This window comes from Haplochromis burtoni, unplaced genomic scaffold, assembly GCF_018398535.1.
Source record: "Haplochromis burtoni strain Fernald_Lab_line unplaced genomic scaffold, NCSU_Asbu1 Contig_396, whole genome shotgun sequence".
Lineage (NCBI taxonomy): Eukaryota > Metazoa > Chordata > Actinopteri > Cichliformes > Cichlidae > Haplochromis > Haplochromis burtoni.
In genome coordinates this window covers 83,084-110,599 of record NW_024582757.1, presented here as the reverse complement: position 1 = coordinate 110,599, position 27,516 = coordinate 83,084, and the positions used below count along the sequence as shown (strand labels likewise).

The window sequence follows — 27,516 nt, the reverse complement described above, 5'->3', positions numbered from 1 at the left end:
TTACTGCTTAGTTATATTTTTGTAGGTCGGACTGGATGTTTCAAAACTAAACTGCGGAGGGATTTAGGGTTAAATGCCTTTGACAATAAGGAGTTGTTTTTCTAAGCCTTGCTTATTTTCATGTTTGATTCCATACACTAAGACGACGCCAAGTTCCCCGTTTTGGGTTTAATGTCGAATTCAGAGATTTGTTTGTGATGGAATGTGAGTATCTTATTTCCGAAAGCACCTGAAGGCAGCACGACTGTGTCCAGTTGAACGGGTGGAGGAAGTGAGGAAACCGACTGACCTCAGTCCCACAGGACCACAAGTACAGAGAGGCCTGTCATCAGTCGGGAGGAAATGGGAATTTAGTGAGCTTCAAAGGAAAACAGTTGTGCGCCTTTGTCAAATATTAGCGAGACAGAAAAGAATATCAACACCATCCTTTTATTCTTCGAATTCAATTCGAATAAATGAGAGCTTTAAAGGTCGCTAGTATCTTTTTGTGTTTTTTTACACAAAGTCTTATAGGTTTCATACAGGATACAACATTTATAGGTCGTAGATATACCTTTTGGATTTCTAGGCTGTGAATTTCTACACCAGTTTAAGTTTGAGCTAATAAGTTCACCGTTTCCACTGCTGGAAAAGTGCAATATAATAAGTTTGTCCGTGACATGCAGCTCTAAATCAGTAAAACTGAATAAACAGTAAAGCTAAGTGTAATGAAGGAGTTTTCGTTTTACAAAGCATCCGTCTGCAGGTTTTTCAGCCTAGCAACAGTTGTTCTTCCCAGTGTTTTAAGTAAACCAGTCACAAATATAACACCATCACCAATGTCACCTTATTCTAAATTCTATTTCAATGTGAGATGAGGAAGAGTGGTATAAAACAAAGCTCAGTATAACTGGATTAGAAACCACATTAGTTACATTCTGGCTTTTTATCTCAAAAATAGACTAAGTTTCATGTGAAACTGCCATTTGGGTTCCTTACTTTGCAAATTAATTCTCAGTCAGTTTCCAGGTCTCTTTCTGTAACATGAGGCGAACGTGTATGTTTAGATTAGTACGACCAGTGGCGTTACAGATAGTTGATCTAGTGTTGTTTGAACTTTGGTTTCCTATTACAAAACATGGACACATGCACATTTTCCCTCCCTCACAGAGCTGCAGTGCAGACTTTTAAAAACACACCATCATGCTCTGAAGATGAATCTGATCACCTTTTTTTTTTTAATGATTTAACAATTATGTTATTTTATTTATGATATAGAAAACATCTGGCTTCACAGCACAACATTTAAGGGAAGAGGTTTCCCCTCAGATTCTCTGTTAATCACCTACCAGAGAAAAACGGTCCAATCTCACAGATGAAACAGTCAAATGTGCTGGATAGCAAAACATTCATTCTTTATTGACTGGAAAAATACAAGGACCAAAAGAAAAGAAAAAAAAAAAAAAAAAAGTGCAGTCAAAACAAAATTCCCAAATCACCCGTGATTAAAACCCCCAAAAGCAACTCCATTTCATCAACTGAATACACTTCAAAATGACAGCGTTAATGTGCAGCAGATAAAGCGCTATGTTAAATCATGCCACTAAGCGGAGAAGGGATCGCAGAGAGGGCTGGTGGTGGGACAGGTAGTAAAGGAGGGAAAAGGCCAGCCATTTAGCTAGTGCAGGGCATCGTGAGTCAAAGCCGCAAGTCAGGAAAAGCATCATCACTCGAGTCTCTCAGATCGCATCGATGTCAATGTCGTCCTCTTCTTTCTCTGGCGTGTCTGGTTTCACAGTCTCCACTTTGAGCTCGCGGGCAGAGGACGAGTACACCACCTGAGGACAGGAAAACATGCAGCTGCTCAATAAACACCCCCGACTGCATCAGCATCAGTCCTCTCACAACAGAACCAAATCTGTCGCATTTTTAAAATTAGTGCAACTCTAACCTTCATGCTTACTGTCATTTTTAAAAATTGACTTTCAAGCTGCTAACGAGCGAGGTGTCAGTAGACCGGAGTCACCCGGTGGTCAGCTGGTGAAATGGAATATTGGAATTTTATGCAGGTTTCATACTCACTCTCCAAGCATAGTCTACAGGTATTAAAGTGATTTGATTTTCATACTAAATTGCAGTTTTTATATTCGTACGGAGCAAAACAAAAAACAAACAAAAAGCCACTAAAAGTCTGCATCCATTTTAAACTGAGTGACGCAATAGTCACAGGACTGGCCTCTTTGTGCTTCCTCCTTTCGGGGTGCAGCTTCCTTGTTAGAAATGTTATTCCTAATTCTTCCAGGAACTAGTGGGCGGAGCTGACCCAGTTAATGATGCAGCACACCTGAGCAGGCTGACAGATTGGTGTGAGTGCATGCATGCATGCATATACGTATACAAGTAAATGCACTCACTTATATACACACACCTACATCCATAATGCACACTGACTACATGTGGCAGCTGGAAGCAGTTGTGACAATGACGCGATTAATTTTTGCTTTAATCTGGACGTTCTCAGTAACTCCTGAACTGCAGCTGTTTTTTTTTTTGTTTTTTTTTTAACTGTACTTCACGGCACACAGCCAAGTGACCACTTCAGATAACTCTACCTCAACATTCTCATCATCTTCTTCCTCCTCTTCTTCGCTACCCTCGCTCTCCTCCTCTGCCTCCTTCAGCCATTTGACAAAAGGAGCGGCCTTGGCATGGATCTCTTTGGCAAGTTCCTTGGAGACGTACTTCTTAGAAACCTGATGAAGAAAAAGAGAACGGATTTAATGCAATGACTGATTTCAGTGTAAAAGACCTCAAATAAACAAGCCCTTGGGGTTATTTGAACTGCAGTCTTCATGCTGCTGTTGCAGTATTTAGCATCTAACAGTTAGTGTATCCAAAGTAAATAAAATACCGTAACAAAAGTCACAGTTAAGGGAAAGCTAGCTCAAATTTTCAGGATGTAAAGACTTAGCAAAATGTTTAAAAACTCAAGTAATTCTGTATTTATTAATAGCACTTTTTATCGTTATACCTATTCATTCCTCCACTTCTATTGTTTAATATATTTAATTCACACATTTTGAATTGATTACAATTCAGTTTGCTCTCAGCTGTGTCCATTCTTTCCTAAACCAGCTTGATTGCATTTAAAATATGCCACACACACACACACAAAACTTACAACTATTAGGGGCCTCAATAGTGCACCCGAATCTCAGCCCACACACAAAGCCCCTTTAAAAAGACCAGGTCTTACATTTCTTTGTTAATGGCCTTTTTAGGCTTTCTTTGGTGGAACACTGTCTGAAAGGATGTGTTGAGCCCAACACTCTGCTTTTGTTATGCAGTGCAGGTTAGGTGTGTCACTCTCACTCGTGGTGGGAGATGGGGAGTCAATGTATGGTCAGACTGGTGTAACAAAACAGACTAGTTTGGGCTCACTCACTCACACACACACACACACACACACACACGGGAAGTGCGAATTCATTCTTTGTCAAAGGCGGCCCTAGTCCACTGCACTTCCTGCTGTTTGATGTATTAATGTCCTAAAAGCTCTTGACCTCAACTTTTTGGCAGCATTATACTTTCAGCTGTACTGCCCCAATCATGCGTCAGCTGATGTAATTTGTAGCAGTTGTTTGCATTACATTTTTAAGGCTTAATATAGTCGTACTCCTGCAGCTAAGGACCTGGAACCAGACACATTAGAGCTCATGTTGTTTCATTTGCAGAATGAATCTGTTCAAACAGATTCCAACCACCTCTTCCTCACGCTACTCCAATCATCAATATTACCGGGGAGGTTTGATATGATGACTGACACCTCTGCATACTGCAGTCTGTTAGGTGTTTTTAGTGGCTCAGTGCTACAGTTTGAGGTTGGAGGTTTATCCAAGTGTCCCCTGAAGCATTTCAGTCTTTCAGAGTCAGGATATAAGACAAGCTCTAATTTCACCAATTTAACAAATACCAGCTTTCAGTAGAATACAGTTTTGATTGTTATTGTTTGTTACTCTAACGAAGGCTCTGTGCTGCAAAGAATAAGCTTAAATCTAATTTAATTTGCCATTTCCCTTTTAAAGATCTCAGTGAGTGCTCATAACAGATTTATGGGGTAACGATTAACTACCATCTGCTCCCAGATCACCTTTAGGCTTTTAATTTCTGGGCAAAATGGGATCAAGTTCAGCAGGCATTTCTTTTTGTGATTCAGAACACAGAGTTTAATTTGACATTAGTAGTTAAGTCCCTCACCTTCTCTGCCCAGGCGAAAATCACGTCCTCCTCCAGCAGGTCAGCGTCGTACAAGTCTTTGAGGATGATGGGAACACGTGGCAGGAGCTGGACCTGATGCAGCTTCACGACACACTCAAAACCTCCCAGCAGATACTTCTGGGCTTTCTTGTTGTTGTGGCAGAACTAAGGAAAAGGTTAGGAAAGCCATGAGACATGTGAAACACACCTTAATGTGAGGAAGAGGACAAGACAGCACCATAAGGACACGCAGCACAGACTTGAAAATGACTTACACGCAGGAAGTGACGTTTGTACTTCTTGATCTGGTCACGGATGTTTTCGTTGAACAGCAGTTCGCTCAGGATGAGCGGGCCCATGGCCTTCACATCCAGGCGCTCTGCCTCCGCCAAGATCTCTTTATCAGCTGCGTCAATCGTTCCGCTTTCCTTTTTGTTCTGCACATTTAAAGAACAAATGGTTATAGGGGAGAAACTAAAGTATCTCCAAGTCTTGTGTGTGCAAATAAAATCTATGCGTAAAGGCCAAGCACTGAACACCGGTTCTTCATTTTTAAAGTGTACTTTTGATGTTTCACAAACTCCTGCCGAGAAAAATTCAGGACAATCGGGGGACCCTTACTTTCACAAAGCTGTAGAAGAGGTTGACCCTATCCTCCAGGGGTTTCTCCAGGTCCTCGCTGAGCGTCAGGTTCTTGGCGTGATCGCTGATCTCCTCCATTCGCCGCCTCTGTGCCTCCTCTGTAGTCTCCTCTGCCCAGTCTTCATCATCGTCATCTCGATCCTAAACAGGAAACCACAGAGGATTCAGGCAAAGCGAGATGGTGCAGAAACACTCGGGCTTGCTTGGATTTTGCATCTTAGTGGGTCATATTATGGTGAAATGCAAAAGAGGGCTGTGCAGCCAATAATAGTAATAATAATAATAAAAAAAGAAAATTCAATTCAACCAGAACCCGCCCCCCCCCCCAAAAAAAATTGCATTAAAAAAAAGAAATTGCTGATGTAAACTCAGTCTAAAGAGAAACTCTTTCATTTGAACTGGAGGAAGTGGTTCCGGTTGAGAGCTTCGAGGACACGTATACTGCAAACGTGGAAGTTGCTAGACTCCCTTTTTATGCAAATGCAAACTCTTTTTGGAGGTCTTTGGGTGACGGCCCCACCCTTTCAGTGGAAAATCCATTACAAAGAACGTTTCACAACACATGTGTCAGTGTGGACCTTAATCATTATTACCATTCCTGTGAAGGGGGAAATGTGGGATACATATCATGAATTGTGAATACTAAGGAGTTTGAACAGTTCTACAACACTGATGCTTCACTAGGAAATCTGCACCACAAATCACTACCAAGCATCTAACCTGAGCAAACTGTCAACTCTGAGCTTCTTATTTTGACGGAGTTGGTTGCTGAGAACTTTTCAGAGTAAGGGTCATCGGGGAAAAGTTACAATTTACACCAAAATAAAAACAGCATACGAGCACGAGAAGACCCTTGAGTCTCTACTCAAAAGCCACTAGACTGTGTGGCATTAGTGTCTAAAATAAAAGCTGGCACTTTGCTGACTACTACTGACTTCAATGGTGTCTGAGAAAACCGTGTGTGAAGTGAAGAGAAACGTTTTGTGCTAGTGTCCCGTGGCTGTAGAAGCCCAGCGGGTGTCTGGGAGCACAGCAGACGCACCACAGCCTCGGGAGCATCAAAGTTGTCATGGTTTCCAGCCTCGCCACTGCCAGAGCCGTTCTCCTTGTCCTTCTTGCGGTTCTTCTTCTCCTTCTCTTTCTTCACAGATGCAGATCCACTATCATTGCTCTCTGTGTTAGGAAAGACAAAAATCTTCATTAGCAAGTCTATCTTAGGGTATTGGCTGCAGTTCCCTTTTCTGGATTCACCACAGAGAAAAAAAGTCTCACCAGGTGGGTTTTTGAGGATGAATGTGCAGAGTTTGTGTCTGGTGTCTAGCATGCCACGGTATCCACAGGCCTTACAGGAAGTACCAATAGTTTGTTTCTTGGGATTGACATGCTGCAAGGACAAAAAAATAAATTATTTTGTATCTAAAAAACTGCCACACAATCTAGTACTCCTCTTTACACAGGCAACTTTTCTTATACTGAATCTAAAGTGGGAAGTCTCTTTATTTAGTAATTTAATATTTATTTATTAACCACGTGATTTTCATAGTCACAAGGCGCTGTAAACACAAAGGAAATAAATGAAAAAAATTTCGGGTCATAATAGCCAATAAAAGGGGACACATTATCATCATTAAGTCATATAGTTGTATTAAATTATTACTTTGTTCTTTCCCTTTCTGTCGCCCACCCACAAAAAAACAAAACGAAAAAATACTCTGCACCTGCCCCGGAGATGCTGTGAAATATTTACCAGATCAGTTTCAGGGTTGTCACACTCGGCACACAGCACAAATTTTCTGATGAACCCATCAAGCATGTCCTGCAACTTGTTCGCCTCGTGGGATCCGTTGACGATGTAACGATCGTTTTTGGTATCAAACTGGGTCTGAGCGCCGAGTTCACAACCAAAAAACTTGGTCGGGTCTGCGGAGGAGAGGAAATGCAGCACATGAGGCCACCATGACCCAGCAAAAAACAAAAAAACAAAAAAAAAAACGAGGAGACTTTGCCCTGGTAATTATTGATTTTGAAGAACGTTACTGTTTTTTTTATCTTTAAAGGAAGATGTTAAACATTAGGTGTTTGTTTGCTTTTAAACTGGTAATGAACATGACAGACATTTAAGCTTGATCATCAAATACTCCAACTACAAAATTGTGTAAACGAAAAATGTCAAGAGTACACAAACTTGTCGACCAAGCCAAACAGCCTTTCCCCCCCTAAAGGCACATCTTACAGTCTCAATCGAACGGGGTCATTTCATTTGAGTAATTGCCACATCATCATGTTTAAAGAATTCAATAAACAAAACATCTCTCCTTCACCTGGGGTGAATATTACAACGATGAATTCAAAAGAGAAAAATGAGAGAATATAAAAGTGACAGTCAAAAGGTCAAAAATGTCATCGTGAAAATAAACAGACTTTAACAAGCTCTAGTTCAATTCCAGCTAAATACTAACATTTGCATGTTGTTACTCACATGTTGGAGGCCTGTTCAGAGCCTTTGCAACATCAACCATGTTGACAATGACCGTCTTGATTCCATTCCCTTTGCCTTCAACCTGGATTGAAAGGAAAAACCCACATGTTATATTCACACCCAAACATTTCTTCCTACAGGACTCAGGAAACTTTAGACCAATTCCAACCACTATTCTGATGCTGTTTTTCTCTCCCCAATGGACAAATCTAAAAAACAATAATGAGTGGTTACCTTGGCAATCAGACGGGGCATCTTGTAGCGATAGAACTGGTCTGACACGCTGCGGTTGACGTTGACAGACATTTTGGCTGGATGTTAGCACTATCAGTAAGATAAAAGGATCTTGGTTGGGGATTTTTCGGGATCTTCTGTCTGGAAAAGAGGGGATGACATAAACGACTGCAAGCGTGCTCGGTCTCTGACATGAAAAACGCTGTGCCGCTGTGGCTGCAAGCTCCTTGCTTGAAGTCTAGATTTCCACCACACAGGTTCCAACGGCTGCGCAACAGCTCTGAAAGACGAGAGGGACAAACATCAATATTTAATAAGGAAACCCCACAGTTCATGTGGGTGTTGCAATCCTACATTGGGTGCAAATACAGGGTTTTGCCCCCCACCCCAGATTTGTAGACATGCACTCATGTTACACTTCTAGTCTGTCTTTACAGAACTTGGTTAACCATCTAGTCTCTGGAGGAGTTTGTTTATAGTCTAGTTCTACAAAGTAACAACTTGATGACTGTTGCAATTGCATAAAGACAGCAGTGCAAATATTACATTTCAGATGACTTATCATGTAAAGTAAACATCTTTTCACCACTGTCAGTTTATATACACCATCCAATTGAGAAAAGGTACCATGATGACAACAATAAGATGCAGCCTAGTTCATTTTGTGAACCCAGTGGTTTGTAGCCTTGGTAGCATCTAATCCACAAGAAAACAGTTAAAGATTCCTGTGGTGCAGGCCTGCTCTTTAGTGACTGCCACTATTAAGAAAGACCAGACTCCATTACGACACAGATCCAAGCCAGAGGGAGAGGCAATCGAGGACCCAGTGGCTCCCAGAGACGACTTATTCAAATCATTTTCTCAATTTAACAGGAATTCCCACAAAAATGGGTCAAGACTGAAAATATCCCAGCAAATCCAAATCATAATCATGTGATCCAACGGTGAGCAAGCATGAGTGGGCCCAAAGAAAAATAAAAGCTCTGCCACAAATCTGGATGTTTCTCCCACCTTTTGTTGCCATATAATGCACAAAAAAAGAGCTTTGTGGACACCCTTTGTCTTACATGAGGGCCCCTGGCTTTAGTCATATAAGGCCTGCACTTTTTTACTAGGTCACAAACAGGGAGGCCTAGCAGCTGCCAAACAACTCCCCCCGCTGATGGTTTTAATATCAACAACAAAGTCTGCAGCAGTTATTGTCTCACACACGCAAGTGCGAGTCGCAATGAAATGCCTCCCAACTTGTTTGCGACTGACACAGTGGTGTCCGATTTTAAGATCTTTGAGAAGGGCAGAGGTCGAGCCTATTTCAGGAGGAGGCTAGCTAACTAGCTTAGCAGCTTGGTGCAGAGTGCGTCATACAGTCACTGCACACGAGTGACGGACTGGAAGACGCCATTTTGATACAGTGGCACAGAAATCGTGTCATATTGCTCAATAACGCTGACTAAAGCGTTAGCTTTGACAAACATAACACGACACCATATATCGCGCAAGAAAGTTGAAATAAATCGTAGATTGCGTCCAAAAACTTACCGTTTTCGCAAAACAAAGACATAAACACAACGCTGATCTTCCAAGAGCCGCAGTGAACGGTGGTCGATGCCTGGTGCTGGTTGATGTTATTGACTGCAACAGGGTTTCTTAATGATTTTGATGCTCTCAAAGAGGCACAGTTAAAGACCATAAATATCCAAAGTGCGGCTGCTCTTCCTCAAAGGCAGAAGGAGGTTATCTGGAACGTCCTCGGGCTTTGGGGACCTTTGGGGAGGGGGAAAAAAAGAGATAGTTTCGTTATTCACACAAACTGCGAAGTAAACTGTTTATGTCGAGCGAGACAGCCATCTGTGTTCACTGGGTGGGTATTTCAATAGTCACGTACAGCATAAGTGCCACGAGGATTAAACGCTCCATTACGCCCGTTAGCGATAGTGCCACACCGTGAAAAGATAACGTCGGCCAGCTAACTGGCTAAGGTTAAGGTTGCACGTGTTACGCAGTAAAATTCCCCATAAATTATCTTATAGATATAACAATGAAAGCAGGACAATTAGAGTTAATCCACTAATTTGTACCTTCAAATTGACCTTCATTGTTAGCATTATCCGATGCGAAAACAGTAGCTTGAGGGCCAGTAAATAGTCAGATCCCATGCGTTAAAATGAAACGAGTGGACGTCACACAGCTAACGCAGTTATTAGCCAAGTTCAATCAACGCGGTTGACGGAAGATAACGTGATTAAAATTGTCCTCGGTGGTAGCTAGCAGCTATTTCTTTGTAAAATTACAGTCATCGCTGTGAAATCGTCGTTAGGATGAGACCATGTAAATGTGATGAAATAATTTCGGACCTACCTCTCGAATGTTCTGCGAAATGCTGCTACACTCGTCGCTTTTACCAACGAACGTCAAGCTAACAGCTGCAATAAGTTTAGCAATATCCGGGTCTCAGCATTAATTTTAAATTAAAAGTCTGCTGAAGTCGCACTCCATGTGTATGCGAAACATGAACATAGAAAATTTAGGGGAAAACCCCATCCTTTAGGTTTTAAACAAACGAATTAGAATTAGAGGCATAAAATCGTTTTAGCCACCTGCTTTTGCTTTCAATGCCAGACTGCAACTGTTACCCCCTCAATACTTCTCTCAATTCCTCCATACCTTAGCTGTTTTATTTTGAAAGGAAAAGGAAACAATAAGCTTTTATTGACACATCCTCGTTCCCCATTGGCTGACGTCGTGACGCTGTACGTGCGTAGGCGCTTCCTCAACTTGACTGCCTGCAAGCCGAAACATTGAAGATGGTGAGTATGAAATGGCGAAAAGGCCACGGGTTCTCACGTTTTCATTCGGTGTATCGAGCGCTCGACTTTTTATGAAACTAGCTGTCGACGTAAAGGGACCGTGATCATGGCTTCAGTTTCAGGCTGTGTTGCATTAAAGCTCAGTTCCGAGATGGATCAACGGATCACATGACAGTTGAGCAATTTAGTCTCCAAAATTCACCGGAACAAACTGCAAACACCCATAAAGTCACACATTTCCATTGCACAGCGGGCTCCCAGTGTGTCTTGCTTGTTCGTGAATCATTTTGTTATGTGTTTGATGGATATAACGACTTCTTTTACTTTTCCCTTTTTGTCAATGAGTTAGCTTCCGGAGCTAATAGAGCTAACACTTCATCTTACGATTTTACGAAGCACTTTCCTGGTCTGCTTTAATGTTTATCATCCAGCTAGCAGCCCGCACTTGAGCAGTCATTTTTAAAATTTATTTATTTAATAACCCAGCTAAACAAGACTGTTGCTACTTTGGAACTACAACTCATAGGACTACATTCATTTTGTTATGTTTTATAATTTCCAGGTTCTGTAGTTCGACATATTTATAAACACAAATACTTCGACACTAGACGATTCATCAGAGCTTAATTGCAGCCATCTATTTGATTTGCTTCACCGCATTATTTTTCATTTGCTCACTGTCAGGCGACTACAATATGTTTTGCTTAATGATTATCACTAACCATCGACCATTAACAACTGTTTCAACCACATTGTTGTTTTAACCTTCTTTTTTTTTGGTTTGTTTGAATGATTAATATCTGTCTACTTAATCCATTCACTTTTTAATTTCTAATTTCAGTTTCCCCTTCTTGTCCCCACTCTTTCTTGTCTTTATTTTCATTTTTAAAATTTTGTTTTTGTATTTCTTTACCCCAATCTCTGATCACGCCTCATGTTGATCTCTCCACGCACATCATGCCTTCCTCTCTATCTCACCCCACCACCGCACTCTGCCTTTTTTGCCTGTCTCCAAACAACCAGGCTGGTCACCGGGTAAGTGTTCCCGCTCTGTCCTGGATCCCTGTTTTCTGATCGCTCCTCTGCCTGGCTCACTAACATGGGACTGGGATTGCACGGCCCCAGAGGTCTGCTGTTTCTGCATCTCTTGCACAAGTAGCTGCTGCTCCTATAGCAACTGCAGTGCACTGAACTGTTGCCTAAGCAATATTAATAAGACACTAATCAGTTACAAGAAATCCACTAAAAGTAACACAGCAGGAAGCTAAAGATGTTTCAAAGTCTAAACTACTAAATTATATTATCTTTTCTTTTTTTGGGGGGGGGGATTCATCAGTTTTTAGAGAGGGTAAACTGGTCTTTACTAGGACAGAAGATAACATGATTGCACAAATTCAGATCAAGTGTAATATTGTAATATAAAATTTTGAACATGGTCTAACATACTTTTGTGCATCAGTCCTGGTTTGTCTTAATGTTCACCAGTTGAATTCAGACTTTTCTTTTTTTTCTACCCAAGTCATCACATACGATCACAGCCATTGCTCAGAATTTCTGTGCTGGCTAGTAGCTAAAAATATTTGTAGGTTTAATGTTTAATATAAACTCCCGCTTTTAATGGTGTTTGTTTCTCATAGACTCTTGGTGCAGTGTAAAAACATAACTACCTCTTTTATCTGCCATTGAGCGTCTGAAATCCAGCTGCGCCAATTCAAACCATATTTTTCTGCCGTGGGCTGTCTTCCAGTTGTGTCGAAAGTTACTTTCACAATCATCATCATCATCGTTGTTTATTTGTATAGCACTTTAAGAACACACCTGGCAGACCAAAGTGCTGAACAACACAGATCAAAACAACTACCAAATTAAAAATACCTTAAAATCATTACATACAATAAAATAAATAAGAAGGTGTCAGTTTCCTACAGAGTTAAAAGCCAGGGAATAAAAATAGGTTTTCAATCTGGACAATGCCCAGTTTGGACTCAGACACTCAATTTAGTCAGATCTTTACTCACAACTGTTGCTTTTTTTTTCCCCAGATTTGAGCTTTTTGAGTGAAACCTGTTTATCCACTGTACTAAATTAATCTGTGCAATAATATTAAACGGTTCTGAAAAAAGTACAGGAGAATTTAACAATAACTGACAGAGAAGTGTAGCGGTTATGGTGGAATCTGTTTGCATTATTCTCTCCTGCAGAATTGACCAGTGGCGTCCCGCAGGGCTCTGTCCTCGGCCCACTTCCCCTTTCTGTATTCTTATGCTGCAGCATGCAGGCTGTAGCAGGGATGGGGCATAAATTTCTTTTCAAGGGACCACATGAGAAATTGGGATTGTTGTGCCACACCAATAAGCTGAACTCGGCTCTGCTCAATATGAATTTTATCTCTTTATAAGCTTATTGGTGCGCCCCTTCTCAGCTGTCCCATTTTCTAATCTGGCCCACTGGGAAAATGAAATGCTCAGCCGTGGCAGAGAGCTCATCGGTGGGTAACTAACCTGTCTGTGTGTGTCTGTGCGATGATATCAGTTGGTCCTGGTGTTAGGTGACCTGCACATCCCTCACCGATGCAACACGTTGCCAGCCAAGTTCAAAAAACTGTTAGTGCCGGGGAAGATCCAGCACATTCTCTGCACAGGGAACCTCTGCACCAAGGAGAGCTATGACTACCTGAAAACCCTCGCTGGGGACGTCCACATCGTCAGAGGAGACTTTGATGAGGTTTGCGTCTGTGTGTGTGAACAATAAAATAAACCACGTAGAAGATACTAATTACCGTAAAACAATTTTATTTCAAAGAATGTTCAAAAACAGGGTTCAAATGATGTCTACAAATTGTGTTTCTGCATATTAATAGCACTGAGGAAGAACATCATTTGCTGTTCCTAAAGACTGATTGCTCTGTAATTAAATTGTAATTGCTGTTCTCTCAAACTGAGATTTATCCATGTAGATCATGATTTTCAAAAATGATCCCATTGAGGACACGACATATTTTAAATATAGCTCATTCTGCCATTTGCTGTCTGTTTAAATGTGTGTATAATTAGTACTTTATTCCATAATTGGACTTGTGAGATAAAAGCAGTGTATAAACCTTACTTTACTCCATGTTTTTCTCATCTCTCATTTGTCCTCCTGATATTTTCTCAGAACCTGAACTACCCAGAGCAGAAGGTGGTCACAGTGGGCCAGTTTAAGATTGGACTCATCCACGGCCATCAAGTGATCCCCTGGGGCGACATGGCCAGCCTGGCACTCCTCCAGAGACAACTCGACGTTGACATCCTTATCTCTGGGCACACACACAAGTTTGAGGCATTTGAGAATGAAAATAAGTTTTACATAAACCCTGGTTCTGCAACTGGAGCCTACAGCGCCCTGGAAAGGTGGGAGCCAATATAAACCATGAATTGAGCTCTATTTAGGAGGCGAGTTAGCCATGTTTTCATGATTTTGACATTGGATGGTTGGTGGTTTGAACCCTGGCTGCTTCAGCGAAAGTATCAGTATCTAGGTGCAAGATACTGAACCCAGAGTTTCTCTTATTGAAGTGTGAATATTAGATAGAAAGCAGTTACATTTCTACTCGAGTGCTCAAGTAGAGTAGAAGAGCACCGTATAAGATACACTTATAGACATTAAATTCTCATAGCCCTGCATAGAACAAGTACACAACAATATACTACTCGACATGTACTGTGGAAAAAACACGGGTGATCTTATACTGCAGTAAAAAAGTGTTGAGAGTCACTGGGCAACCCGTCACTGTCCCTGCAACAACCAAGTAAAAAAAAGTAAAACATGCTCTGCACTTGTACAGTGTTTTACTGCTCTTAGCTGTGCACTCAGACACCCAAGCACGTTGTAACTTTCACGCACACACTCACACTCCAGTGGATTCATCAGGCTTCAGTATCTTTCCCGAAGACACTTTAGCATGTGAACCAGACTGGAGGCTCTACATTTTGAACCAAGCTAAGATGCCCTGTTTTCCTTGTCATTGCAAAAAGACATTTTGACAGTTAGTTTGGTTAGTGTGTTTGAGATTATTTTCACAGTGAAATATCATATTTTAGTTATGCATTTTCCTTAATATGCTACAATTTTTACAAACACCTAAAAATAATGAAAAATGCTCTTTCTGATGTGCAAAGTAGTAGAATATTTGGAACAATTTCTTATTTTGATAACTGATTCTAATTGGAGAACTGATCATCAGCAACTAAGAAAACTGATTGCTTCAAGCCAAATTATGCATCTTTTAACATGAACTAGTTTTCCCACATTATAACAAAAACAGATTTTTGCTCATGTCGCATAATAGATCTCCATGCAGATAGTTCTGGATTGATGTTTGAGGTCTTTAGATATTTGTCTTTGAATTTTCTCTCTCCACACAGACGTAATGGCAGCAACTGAAATTCTGTAAATCCCGCTCAAAGCATTTATGTTTAACACAGATCTTCTAGGAAAGAAACACTGTTGTGGATGTTTTTAATTCTGAGGTGTTTGCAGTTAAAGGTTTTTTTCATTAAACTGGGTGTAATTAAAGAAATGCATCTGTTTTCTCTCTCACAGCAACATCATCCCCTCTTTTGTATTAATGGACATCCAGGCATCTACAGTGGTCACGTACGTTTATCAGCTGATCGGCGATGACGTCAAGGTGGAGCGAATTGAGTACAAGAAATCTTAAAGGAGAGCACAAAGAGATGGAGAAAAATTTGCATTAACAAGGCTGATTATATTTCATTCCTGTCCACCAGGGGGCGCAGCTCCCTCAGAGTCACCACAGTGTTAATGCTATAACTTCTGTAAGTTAACTCTAAAAGACCTGTGTATTATATTGTTTATATGTCATCAGCATTTGCTTATACCTGAGCTGTCTTTTGGTAACTGTAGAGAATGCAATAATATTGGGTGCCATTTTCTTTTCTTTGGGTTTTTTTGTTGTTGTTTTAATAAACACCCTCCTCACATCCTGTACATGTAACAGGCCATTGCTTCCTGTAGTTAGCCTCCTTTTATTCATTTCTTTCCCACAATAAAGATGTAATTTCACTCCATCTGTTGCTGTGTGTTAAATTATATTCGCAGCAGTAATAGCCGTGCATAAATAGTGTTTTGATATTTCATTTGGGAAATTCAAATTTATTTATACTTTTACTCTTCTGTCTTGAAAAATTTGAGGATAACTCAACGTGCTTATTTGAAAAAGAAATCCCCCTAAGTATCAATGCACATAATACTGGAACTTTGTGATACCACACAGACAGAAAAAGCCTCCCTGTTCCTGATTTCAGGCTACTGAAATGTTTAAACCTCTGTCTGGCTTGGTGTACATCGCTCTTTTATACTCAAAGCTGTTTGCTTCTCTGAAAATTGCAAAGCATTGATTTTTTTGCCATGAGGGAATTATGATCATCTTTGCATATATTATAGTATTGTCTAAATAAAAATAGTTATGCCCCCATTAAATAACACACCTGGTACAAATCATGATTACAAAAAGGTGGAAATGATTATTAAAATGGCTTTGAACCACATATTAACATTATTGGCGGGGCCATGGCAAACATAAGCAGGATACATTAGGTTTCAGGTTACCTTAAATAATAGTTTAAAAAAGGCCCCTAACTCAAGTGATGAACCAGTGTTGTCTCTGCACATAACAGACAACTTGGCAAATCTATGAAAAATGCCCAAGAAAGCAGTCTGACAGACATGAAATAGTATTTTTGCACGAAAGAATGTGATTCCTAAAAAGCTATCAGCTAAAAACTTGGCATATCTCAGTGTGCAGTGTGGCCTTCACAAATTTGGGGAAACTGGACCAGTAGAGGACAAAAGAAGAAGTGGCAGGTCTAAAAAAAATCTATTTACAGCATGCATTTTTTGGATATGACTCATCTTTTAGAAATTTAAAAAAAAAAAAATCCAGCAAAGACCTGGCACAGGACTAGAGACTCTTCAGCTGATGAATAAGTGGACTGAAAATCAGTGGAACAGGTCTTAAGGTGTGGTGAGTCGAAATCTGAAATTTTTGGTTCTAATCAGCCACTTGTGAAAATTAACAGAAATGTGAAAGCAGAAAAGTATCATCAGACTTTAATCCACCATTTAAAACAATCTAGAAAGCATCTGATTGGCAGCACTTTCATTTTTCAGCAGGACAATAATCCTAAACGCTGCCAATTCAGTAAAAGCATACCCGGACAGAAAACCCCCATCAGTCATTGACTGGCCTTCCCCAAACCCCAGACCAGAACATTACTGAAGCAGTGTGAGATCATCTTGGCAGAGAACAGAAGAAACAACAGCCAACATCCAAAGATGAGAGCTGAATGTCCTTGAAGAAGCCCGGAGAACTATTCCTGAACACTAAAGAAATGACAGGAAAGCTGCCTTTTCTTGCAAAATATCAAGAAATGATGGGGTGGCTAAAGACTTTTGCACAGGACTGTAAAACAGATGAGTAGAAATTAATAGCAGTGACTATTAAAGTGAAAATACAAGTTCCTAAACGGATAAAACAAAAGAGACAGTCACACACAACTATAAACATATACATTTAAGAATTGCACATGCAGAACATAGATGTCAATGACGTTATTCTAAGTGAAAATAAAAAAATAATACAGTTACCAGACCTCAGCATATCATCAATGCCTCTCTCAGAGAGTTTTCATCCATACTAGTTCACGTGAAGAATTTGAAGATTTTAAACTTTCCTGAATTCCAGAGGTACTTATGCAACTAATGCATCCCAAAACATCTGTTTCATATCAACAATGGGAAACCTGTGTTAGCAGCAAAAAAAGGGGGGGGGGAGGCTTTACTTTTTCCGTTAACACTAAGAAAAAAAAAAATCCAAGTCGGCTTCATTTAGCCAATGAAATTAAAACACGTCATTATTTTGAAAGAAGAAAGCAAACTCTTCTTTAAAGCAGCCAAAGAAACAGTATCTGCTCGTGATGAGCCTGTGGCCAGCACCAAGCGCTAAGCACGCCAGCACAGGCATGCACTTCCCATTATTCCTCTCTTTAACGGTAGCGATCACGTGACTTCATGGAAATCAAGTCTTCCAAAGGATTTCCCCCAGTCACAGAGGGCGCTACATTAACTTGTTCTTTACATCTTACAGAAACTGATCTTGCAGATGCATAAAACATCGTTTAAAGCTTAAATAGGCTTTAAAAAATGAAAAAAGAAAAACAGTTACACATTCTGATAAGGAGGAATTCTAACTTAACACAAAACTAAGACACAGCTGTACATTTAGAAGCTCACATACAGAGTATTTATTTCTACAGATACAAATAATGCATGATCCAGATAACTGTAAACAATTTCTAGATGCAAGTGAAAATCTCAATTCAAAATTCCTGAAGCTTTCCTTTAAACACCAGTAGTGTCTGATCAGTATATACAGTATATATACTGGAAACTGAATTTTGTGGCGTTTAAATAGAAGAAAGCGTCACTATATTATTATAAAAGAATCACAAATCAGATAAGCTGTCACCGTCCCATCCTCCCACAGAGAGGGAGCTCAGACATTCACTCAGAGAATCATTTGGTCCTCCCTGCTCTTCTTCCTCATCCGACAGTCTGATCCTGGCTCCTGGCGAAAAATGAAATGTTTAACTCTACAGAAGAAAGTGAATATTTATAAGATAGTTGATAATATTCTTGGTAACTGGCATACTCTCACTGGCTGCCTTATTATGTTGATTCTCTGTGGCAAAGATTCAACAAAGTGCAGGAAACCTTGCTCAGAGGCTTTGGTTCATGTTGCTAAACATCCATGATGTAAATCTCCCATCTCACTACAAAAATTGCTCTACTTGACTGAGATCTGGTGACTGTGGAGGCCGTTTGAGTACAGTGAACTCATCTTCATGTTCAAGAAACCAGTTTGACATGATTTATAACATGATACCCTATCATGGAGATGTAGCGCTCATAAAGGGTCAGACATGCGCAACACCCAGGTAGGCTGTGGCATTTACACAATGCTCGGCTAGTACTAAAGACCAAAAGTGTGCCAAGAAAAACATGAAAAAATGATATCCTCACACTAGCATCTACCTATACTGTTGATCCAAGGCAGAATGGAGCCATGCTTTCATGTTGAATACTCCAAAATCTGTCAGTCTTCTATTGTCCAATTTTGGTGAGCCATCAGTTTCCCGTTCTTAGCTACAGGAGTGTCACCCAGTCTGCTGCTGTAGCCCATGTGCCTCAAAGTTTGATGTGTTGTATATTTAGAGATGCTCTTCTGCATATCTGGATTGAAACAAGCTGATTTGTGAGTCACTGTTGCCTTCCTATCAGCTTAAATCGGTCTGGCCATTCTCCTCTGACCTCTGGCATTAACACGGCATTTTCATTTTGCCTCTCACTGAAGACTTTCGTTTTCAAACGTTTTCTGTAAAGCCTAGAGATGCCTGTGTGGGAAAATCCCAGTAGATCAGCCATTTCTGAAATACCAGCCTATCTGTCACCAACAACTATGCCATGTTCAAAGTTACAAAAGTATCCTTCTTTCCTCATTCTGAGCCTCAGTGTGAACTTCAGCAGGTTATTTAACCATGTGCCTTAATGCAGTGACTTGGCACCGTTTGCGTGTTTATGTGTGCATATTGCCATGTATTTGTGTTTATGAGCAGTTGAACAGGTGTAATTAATGTTTGTGTTTGCGACCATGTGCACTTCTTAGCCTTTCTATGTGTTGATGCAGATGCATTAAAGGACCTGCAATTTCAAATATGTTACATTAAAAGTTTTATTGACTTCTCTTTCTTTTTAAAAAACATTTTCAATGTTCTCATTCTTCTTAAGTTCTCTGTATTGTAAGATCTTAACTTTACAATATGAAGCACTTTGATGCAACTGCTGTTGTGATTTTGCACCATATAAATAAAACTGAATTGAATTGAGAATTCTTTATCATTAAATAATGTTATTTATGTTTTTTAAATTAATAGTTTTTTCTTTTGTTGTTTTCCCTTTCTCAGTGTTTTTCTCTCTTTGCTTTCCTTAGTCGGTACTTTCTAACCCAAGGGGACTTTTCTTTTTTTCTCCACACTGTTGCCAGTTGTTTGCTCAGGATTCTCGAGTTCCTATCTGTATTGGGAACTTTACAGTATAAATTACCATGAAATGATGGTTCTTATAGTTTACATTTTAAAAAATATAAAGATGAGCTAAACATTGTGGCAAAAAGTTTTCATTTTAACTCTTTGCAAGTCTGAAAAGTAAACATGGAAATGAGCTGCTCGTTAAGTGCTTTCAAAATCTCCATACGTGACAACTATAATTATCTACATGTGCAGACTAGTTCAGATGCGTAAGGGTGTTAGAAGGACATATTAAAAAGGGAAATAAGGTGGGATAAAATAAAGCGATGATCCTTAGGATATTTAAAATATTGTAACTTCAGCTATCACTTGATAGCTCACGTCTCACCTGGCTTCTCTGTTCTTTGGGAGGGTTTTCTAGAATGTTTTGCACTGGTCTTGCTCTTGTTTTTTGACCCTGAAGAAACTTCCGATTGTGTTTTTGATAGATGATCCTCTCTGTCATTCTCAGGTGAGGCCACAGAAGCCTCAAAAAGTATGTCTCTTTTGTGGTTGTGGTCTATGACTTGGCACAAAGACAAAACAAACATACAAAACAAACCACAGTGTGAAAGCCGTTACTCAGCCGTTGCTCAATGACTCACTGTAAAGGGCTGTAACAGGATAAGTCAGATGCTTATCAGTGAAAGTGGTTTACAAACAGTTTAGAAAAACAGAGAGATAGCACACAACAACAAGTTACATCTGAATTGTATTTATTTTATTTTGTTTTGGTTCTTCTCACCTGCTCGTATACACCTGTACTGCACGTTCATGTAGTGCTGGGTGACGAGGCGCCGGACATGCTCAGTGCTATAGGAAGCTGCAATGCTGTACAGATACTTCCTCTGAGCTGGTGTTAGTGCTGCATGCTAAGAGGCAGGCAGAGATCACTTTTCACTGGGATCCACACCGAACATATGAATCCACACGTGCAAACACGTTTAGGTGTGGATGTTACAGAAGTTACAGAAGAAACAGAAATTTATGCTTTTGCCAGTGCTTCTAAAGTCCTCTGACTATGATGAGGGCACATTATTTGCTGATGATAGTGGACAAAAATGGTCTATAGCCCATACGATCAACAGTTTACCTTCAGAAATGAGGCTGTAGTCACACTTGTGGGGATTTGTATAGCTGTTAGGCGTTGATCAGCTGGTCTGCTGATTTTCAAACCGCTGTTGACGTTTCCAGCACTATTTTGAAATTCTGTTAGTAAATAGAAAACAGACATTTGGAAAAACTTGCATTTGAGGCTAATTGACATCTTTACTTAGAGGCAGGATGTGAGGAACTATGGAGGCTTCAGGTGAAACAGAGAGACTGAAAAAAATCAAGCAGGAAATAATGCATAGGTACTGACCCGCCCCTCTGTGACTGTGACAAAAGGCAACGTTACCACAAAGAGATGCAAAATAGCTACAAAGATACTCAAAGTGACTCCACATTGACCAATAGGAGATGCAAAATAATTGTGTCTGTAATTTTAAAAATGAAAATTTAAAACGGAAGACAAAAAGATTACAATTTTTATGCCATATTGACTTATTTAACTAATGTAACACTGGTTAACTAATGGATGTTGGGTTCTTCAGATGATTTCCTGTTGGATTTTGTGCCATGAAGGACTCTCAAATAAAAGATTTTAAAAGCTTAAAATCCACTCAAAGACTTCTGGAGTTCTTGCACATAAATTTGACCCATTTTGATGTTTTACAGCTGTAAAAATGACATAAATCTTCTTTTTTTAACCTGAAATTTGATGACTTTTCCTTAAGTGACCCAAAATACATTTACTATAAGATTATAAAGTGGTTTATAGTAAAGAGAAACCTCATTAATTCTTATTAATTAAGCATTCTTCATCCATATATTAATGTCAGGTATTTATACATTCTAAATAGATCTGTAGTTCAAAATTTTGATATGAACATTAATTAAGGGAAATTCTTGCAGTAGGTCAAATTGACCAGGGTCATATTAGGTCATCTGGAATATAGTCTATATAGTCTGCAAGAACCCAGAGATTTGCACATGGGCTCAGTTACACTGTCAAACCAAAAGGACTTCTAATTAAAAATCAGCACAAGTGAGCTTTCTTCCTGTTACCTATCAGGCCTGACCTCGGTCAGATTCAGGTGTGGGATTTCACCTGGTTTCCACTTGTCCTCAATAACAAAAACCTTCCTCTCAAGTTTCAGTGCAGACAAAATGTAAGATGTTTGGTTTATTTAACCATGGAAGTAGCACATGCATATCTGAAATCTAACCCAAGGAAAAAGACTGAAATAGACAGGATACAATGGATTCAATATGCAGAAGGGTTCAGTGGAGTGGCGTCACCGTGTGAGTTTCTTCATAATTCTGCTCATTCTTTTTTACTTTACTGCTCACTTGTTCATTTTTAATGATATGCAAAAATTTACACATACCCATTTTCACTGATGCATCAAAATAAACCTGCAACAGAAATGTATGAGTTATATTAACATAAAAATAAAATAAATGCAATAAAGATGGCATGTTCACTTTGGCATGGATTAAATTTCAAACATTACTTTACCTTGGCATAGCCTCATTATGATTGATCCCATGCAACACCTGGTTTTCTGCAGATTTCACTTGCTTTTTCAGTATGAAACGGCACACAAAGCCAAATAGTCCGTGCACAAGCAGCAGCAGCCAGTTTACCTTACCTTTAACACATATCGTCCACGCTGAGGCCAGTCTAGATAATTAAAGAAAAGAAGCGGTCTGATCTAAGGACTTTGAACAGTGGGCGTGTCCTTTCAAAGATGTTGCAATTATAAACTGAAAGAAAGATATGGTGTTTAAATGAATATCGGTAACGTTAACTTAAAGATGTCCTGTAATGCTCAACATGGACAAAGAGTACACTGAGATTATCCAGATCGTCTGCTTGCTGTTGTGCACGCCCATGTAGGGATAATCCCCGCCATGTTCATAACAGCTTTCTCTCCATAAAATATTTGTAATGGAAATTTCCTCAAGGTTTGCAGAATTAGACACGCCGACTGTAATTAGTTGAGGTAAACGGTTTGCAGCAAGCAGCATCAACAACTGCAGGAAAATTTAAAAATTTGAATGCAGGCAGTTTCATTGGCTCACAGAGGCAACTGTAAAATGTGATGGCGTAACAGAAAGACTGAGCACCATCAATTGGGTGCCTGAAAAATAAATAAAGGGAGCTAATATTTTACAAGATTATTTGCACATTATAGAGTAAGCTAAAGAAAATTCAGCCTCGTGTCCAATGTAGACACAGAGTAAACACATTAAATATCCTCCTGGACAAGGAGGGCTGCCGTAAAGAAAGTAAATAATGCATGGTATGTATAAAGTAAATAAAATACCTTTTAAAATACCTATATTCATGCAAGACTGATATGGTTAACTATAACTACTGCTTCTCTATAAATTGAATTCCTTTATTGATTCATAATTAAGCCCTTTCAAAGCAATTTTTAGCGAATATTAAAAATAACACTGATCATCTCGTTAACAGGCATCGTTCTTTTGGAAACCATTCCTGTGGATGTTCCTTTGACTCACAACAACTAGTTAAAACTGTTGTATCCCAAGCAGTCCCCTTGGAAGTTTTTTAAAAAGGCCTGCCACAGTACCACAGTGTTCCACTTGGGAGACGGTTTTCCTGGGGAAATTCCACTCCCAAGTCCACTCCTAGTCTCTCTCTCTCACACACCTCTCATCCAGTTGCTGGTTGCTGACTTTCAATTCATCATCAAAATGTTCAGACTTGCAAAAGTACACCGGGGAGTTGTACTTTGTTGCAAACAATGGCAGTGACAACGGTCATTTTTTAATAAAGCACATTTCATTACACTTAACATAAAAACCTCAAAACCTATGTAGGTCTACTATGCCTCAAGGCACTGGAATCAACAAAAGGCACACAGTGATTAAATATCAGCCTGTGAGAATAAAGAGGTTCTGAGTTTGTTTTTGAATGTAGACACGGCTCTGTTTGACCTCATGTCAGCAGACAGCTCGTTCCAAAGGACAGGAGCACAGTAACTGAAAGCACCAATGCACTAATTCCGGTTTAAAAGAGCTGCATTTGTATTAAAGATAGGTAAAGAGTAACAAAGAACACATCCTCAAGGATCCACTGTTCAAATTTTGATTTCTGCAGATCTAAAACTACTGAAACACAAACACGTCTCTCCTCATTGTGATAAAAATCAGTTAAGAACCTGATCTGTTAAACCAACTAAATCATGAAACCTGTGAATGTTGAGAAAATAAAGATCTGAGACAGGGCTACAGTTACCACTTAACAATTGATTTAAGTTTTTATTTTATTTTGAAATTGAACAGTGACATGTCTTTGTCGCATTTTCGTGTATCTCGTTGACATTACATGTACATTATCTTCTACCTGTATGTTACATGTACATATATGTATATTTCATCTAAGTGTACATTATGTGTATGTTATGTCTACATTACAGGTGCACTTACCTTGTTGACGTTACATGTAAATTCCGTGTACGTATGTATGTATGTATTTCGTGTACGTTGTTCGGCTTAAAAGTGAAGAAGTGTCCCGGGATGTCCCGGTGTGGGAAGAAGCTCTTGGTGCACCGTTTTCATGCTGATGTTAATGCCAGACGCACTAAGCAATTTATCTGTAGCTTTGTGTGGAATGCCATTTGCTGTGGTTCCCAAAAACTTCCACTTTTGCAATAATATCACCCACAGAAATTTCACAAACTCACTTGTTGTAATGGTGACACATTATAGAACGCACTCAAATTCACTGAGCTCTTTAGAAAAACTAGTCTTTCACAAATATTTGTAAAAGCAGACTGCAAGCCAGGTGATTTTATACAGTTTTAGCACCAAAAACACCTGAATTCAAAGAGGTGTGACCCAGTACTTTTGTACATATAGTGTACCTGTTGCCATATTTTGTCAGCTAATTTACAGATTAAAAATGTCTGTTATGTTCAACATAAATCAGTACTGCAGTTTTACTTTACTTTGCATGCCTACACATACACACATTTCTTTTTTTTTCTTTTCACTCTGACTCATTACATTGGCATTGATAGTTATTTATAGACAAAGTCCTAACGGCAGAGCCAAAGAATGTCTCCAACTCACTTTCCCGCTGTTGCTTTTTTAAGGTTGCTACATAATTGTAGGTTGCATATGTAATAAGTACACACAGTATGTATGTAAAGCACAGTTCAGCGTCTCAGCTGACATTTCTTGATTCTTAATGAACAGATTTCATGTAGTTTTCATGTGTGCAAGTTAAAGTGGGACTCGTTTTACACTGTAGTACAACGACTCATTCAGCAATGTGTAACCACAGTGTTCACACTTTAACCCCCCAAAGTGATATATTATTTAAATGTTAGGATGTTTTCACAAATTTCACAAAAGTGAGGACAACAGGCTTTCTTCGGCGAGTTGTAGGTATTATTGTTGTTATTATTATTACACATTGCATCATTGCTGTTAGGATGATGTCAAATGATGCAGAAACGAAAGCATTTTGTACAGTCGCAGTGATGCTACGGGAAAATCCCTTCGACTGCTTTATAAGCTCCACACCGCACAGCGCTGCCAGGAGTGCATTACTGAAACGTGACACTGCAGGTGTTCAAGCATCGTCTTTGCTAAAAGAGCGAGCAGTTAAAGTCGATATGAAGAAGATTTTCAGCAGAAAGAAGAAGATTCGGATGAGTGAAGGCAAGAAACCTTTAATAGAAAATAACAACAACATACAAGACGGTAAGAGCGCTTTACTATTATTACTGTGGGAATCTTTCATCTGTATAGTTTATATGTAGCAAGGAATAATAACTGGAATCATCCACGGACTGGCTATTTTATATTTGTTTGAAATAATTGCTATTTATTGATTGATTGTTACTGATAGGCCATTAACTCAGAAATAAAAACTAGTTTAACACACGAGCAGCACAAGCTGTTGCTGAAGCGGCAACAAAGTAACGTTGCAATATTTGCATATCAGCGCAGCTTAGCCTCAGGTATGCAGGGTATTCCCAAACAAACCACAACAAATATGTCCCAACATGCATTCCCAAGTTAATATCGATAAGTGTCGAGGCTTACTACTTATCTAATCAAGTGCACACTTAAATTTCATCATAAGTGCTGGTTTTACTTCCTCATATCAGAAAACAAAGCGAATTTTCTGTTTGGATATGATTAAGTGAAAAAACATGCACTGTAGCCAGAAACTAGCCACAAGCTACAAGTGGAATGTCAAGATTAAAGGAAGTAGACAATAAGACTCATAACCAATGGCATCAGGTGACTATCACCAATGTTAACACTCTCGAGGCAGGCGTTGCCGATTTGCGACAGTTAACAACTAACAACCTGATTACCCCACATAAATATTTTATGAGTTTTTTTTTTACTCAGAAGTACCACTGCAGGACTTGGTTGTGCATTAGCAACAAAAAACTTAATTTGAGCCTGAGAGGGTTAAAACTGACACCTATTAGTCCTTCTCAAAGGGACCAACTCAGTGGTAGACACTGTTGTCTTGATGGAAAAGAAAATCACCTGAGCTCAAATGGAAAGAGCATCAGGAGTAAGGATGATCTTGATAAATTGCTTAGTGTCTGGCACTTCATTCATTCACAATTACATCACCCAGGCTTTTAGAAGCTGGCAAACTCTGACAGGCTCATTGTCACATATCTTGGCCGAGTCACAGCAAGAATTTTACCTTACCTCGTCTGACACGGTGCCCCTTTTTATCAGAAAAAAATTATATAAAATATAACCCCTTCATTTGTCTTGGATCAAGTCAAAACATGAAACAAATGTAGAGTTCACATGTTTGTTTGTTCTTTCTGGCTCTTTCATAGGACATGACTGTGCAGGTCATGGGTATGAGAACCCTTTGGCCCAGAACTCCTTTAACTCTGCAGAGGAGCAATCCATGCAGAGACAACAAAGCAGCTCACTTATGGATCTCATTCAGTGTCTTGGGGTGTCCTCTGAAAGCCTTTACAACCTCATAGAGGCTAATTTGGGACAACAGAGTGTCATTGCTTGGTCCAACCCTCAGACATTCAATATCCTGCACAAAATGCTCCAGGAGATCAAATCTGTCAAGCAATGCCTGCAACTGATGGACTGGGTCCAACATAAATATCTGAGGTATTTATGTGCCGGCTTACTTTTTTTTGTTTAACTAGCCACATCAGCTCAGTGCTGTTGTGTGCATTTGTACCTTTAAATATAGATTTGGTGAAGATCAAACCAATGACGCACTTGGATGTTAAGCTGGTTGTTGGGTGTGTCTTCCAGCCCAAATGAGCATTTTGAATGGTCAGTAAGACCTAAGTAACTATATAACAACCAATCTAGTCACCATTCACATACATCTATGAAAACTAGCGTTCAAATTTATAGTTAAGCACAAAAGGTAAGACAAACTATGAAAAACTATGCTCATCACTTCTAGAGCTCTCGGATTAATTCAGTGTGTTATTTCTGTTTTATGTGTTCAAAATTTAAGCATAAATACAGAGATTTGCTATAAAATCCTTGCATATAGCAAACTGGTTCAGTCTGCTTTTATTCATTGTTATTCACAATATCTTCAACCTGTTATTTCAAAAACAGGGAATTAAAATGTTAAAGCAGGTTTCATCATATCAATAGGGAATTAGGATTGAAAGTATTTGTCTCTTGTCTGAATGTTAGCTGTTAACACATGCTGGTGCTCACTTCTGATGTGGGTATTTTCTGGTACTTTCCAAGCAGGGAGGTGCTTTTTAGTTCAGACCAAAAGCTGTTCTGTGAATGGAAAGACAAGGCAAAGGAGCAGCTGCTTCAAAGTGTGCAGGTAAGAATACCAATATAACTTATCATACATTTTATGAGCCAGACAATCTTTGGTGACACACACACACACACACACACACACACACACACACACACACACACACACACA

General features: G+C 39.5%; 3 protein-coding genes and 1 long non-coding RNA gene across 10 annotated transcripts in view; 2 read left to right on the top strand and 2 right to left on the bottom strand.

The window, feature by feature from the left end:
* Positions 1 to 415: 415 nt before the first annotated feature.
* On the bottom strand, positions 416 to 10,088 carry eif5 (eukaryotic translation initiation factor 5). 3 transcript variants are annotated; one of them, XM_014340697.2, is made up of 12 exons: positions 9,950 to 10,088; positions 9,131 to 9,355; positions 7,592 to 7,871; positions 7,358 to 7,439; positions 6,626 to 6,798; positions 6,151 to 6,262; positions 5,921 to 6,051; positions 4,858 to 5,019; positions 4,512 to 4,673; positions 4,237 to 4,401; positions 2,592 to 2,732; positions 416 to 1,817 (listed from the first exon to the last, which is right to left on the bottom strand). In XM_014340697.2, the coding sequence occupies exons 3-12, from the start codon at positions 7,661 to 7,663 to the stop codon at positions 1,719 to 1,721; spliced, it is 1,299 nt and encodes a 432-aa protein (XP_014196183.1). In that variant the 5' UTR covers positions 7,664 to 7,871; positions 9,131 to 9,355; positions 9,950 to 10,088; the 3' UTR covers positions 416 to 1,718. The 3 variants fall into 3 exon arrangements, with proteins under 3 accessions (XP_014196183.1, XP_014196184.1, XP_014196185.1); XM_014340698.2 differs by lacking the exon at positions 9,950 to 10,088 and adding an exon at positions 9,670 to 9,935; XM_014340699.2 differs by lacking the exon at positions 9,950 to 10,088 and adding an exon at positions 9,477 to 9,618.
* Positions 10,089 to 10,120: 32 nt separating this feature from the next.
* On the top strand, positions 10,121 to 15,470 carry vps29 (VPS29 retromer complex component). 2 transcript variants are annotated; one of them, XM_005944181.3, is made up of 5 exons: positions 10,121 to 10,398; positions 11,422 to 11,433; positions 12,931 to 13,122; positions 13,555 to 13,790; positions 14,983 to 15,470. In XM_005944181.3, exons 1-5 carry the CDS (start codon positions 10,396 to 10,398, stop codon positions 15,098 to 15,100), a joined length of 561 nt encoding a protein of 186 aa, XP_005944243.1. In that variant the 5' UTR covers positions 10,121 to 10,395; the 3' UTR covers positions 15,101 to 15,470. The 2 variants fall into 2 exon arrangements, with proteins under 2 accessions (XP_005944243.1, XP_005944244.1); XM_005944182.3 differs by lacking the exon at positions 11,422 to 11,433 and having other exon boundaries at positions 10,287 to 10,398.
* Positions 15,205 to 22,785, bottom strand: LOC102295648. Of its 3 annotated transcripts, XR_006052803.1 has the most exons (5): positions 22,090 to 22,785; positions 20,620 to 21,986; positions 20,272 to 20,398; positions 19,876 to 20,052; positions 15,205 to 18,028 (listed from the first exon to the last, which is right to left on the bottom strand). It is a non-coding gene; the product is annotated as an uncharacterized LOC102295648 (long non-coding RNA). The 3 variants fall into 3 exon arrangements; XR_006052801.1 differs by having other exon boundaries at positions 20,272 to 21,986; XR_006052802.1 differs by having other exon boundaries at positions 19,876 to 20,046; positions 20,272 to 21,986.
* A 2,330-nt stretch (positions 22,786 to 25,115) lies between these two features.
* Positions 25,116 to 27,516, top strand: part of si:dkey-196h17.9 — a 7,615-nt gene continuing 5,214 nt past the window's right edge. Inside the window, exons 1-3 of one of the 2 annotated variants that reach the window (XM_005944176.2) lie at positions 25,116 to 25,310; positions 26,423 to 26,717; positions 27,327 to 27,408. In XM_005944176.2, the coding sequence (XP_005944238.1) occupies positions 25,223 to 25,310; positions 26,423 to 26,717; positions 27,327 to 27,408 (465 nt within the window). In that variant the 5' untranslated portion in view covers positions 25,116 to 25,222. Of the gene's footprint in view, positions 25,311 to 26,422; positions 26,718 to 27,323; positions 27,409 to 27,516 lie in introns of both variants that reach the window. The other variant, XM_042212861.1, reaches the window with a different exon arrangement.

Coding starts and splice junctions, on each gene's coding strand:
- eif5 (XM_014340697.2), bottom strand. CDS start 7,663: ATGTCTGTCAACGTCAACCGCAGCGTGTCAGACCAGTTCTATCGCTAC. Junction 7,440..7,591: donor TGCCCCGTCTGATTGCCAAG/GTAACCACTCAT, acceptor CTTTCAATCCAG/GTTGAAGGCAAAGGGAATGG. Junction 6,052..6,150: donor CATCCTCAAAAACCCACCTG/GTGAGACTTTTT, acceptor TTCCTAACACAG/AGAGCAATGATAGTGGATCT.
- vps29 (XM_005944181.3), top strand. Junction 13,123..13,554: donor TCAGAGGAGACTTTGATGAG/GTTTGCGTCTGT, acceptor ATATTTTCTCAG/AACCTGAACTACCCAGAGCA. Junction 13,791..14,982: donor GCCTACAGCGCCCTGGAAAG/GTGGGAGCCAAT, acceptor TCTCTCTCACAG/CAACATCATCCCCTCTTTTG.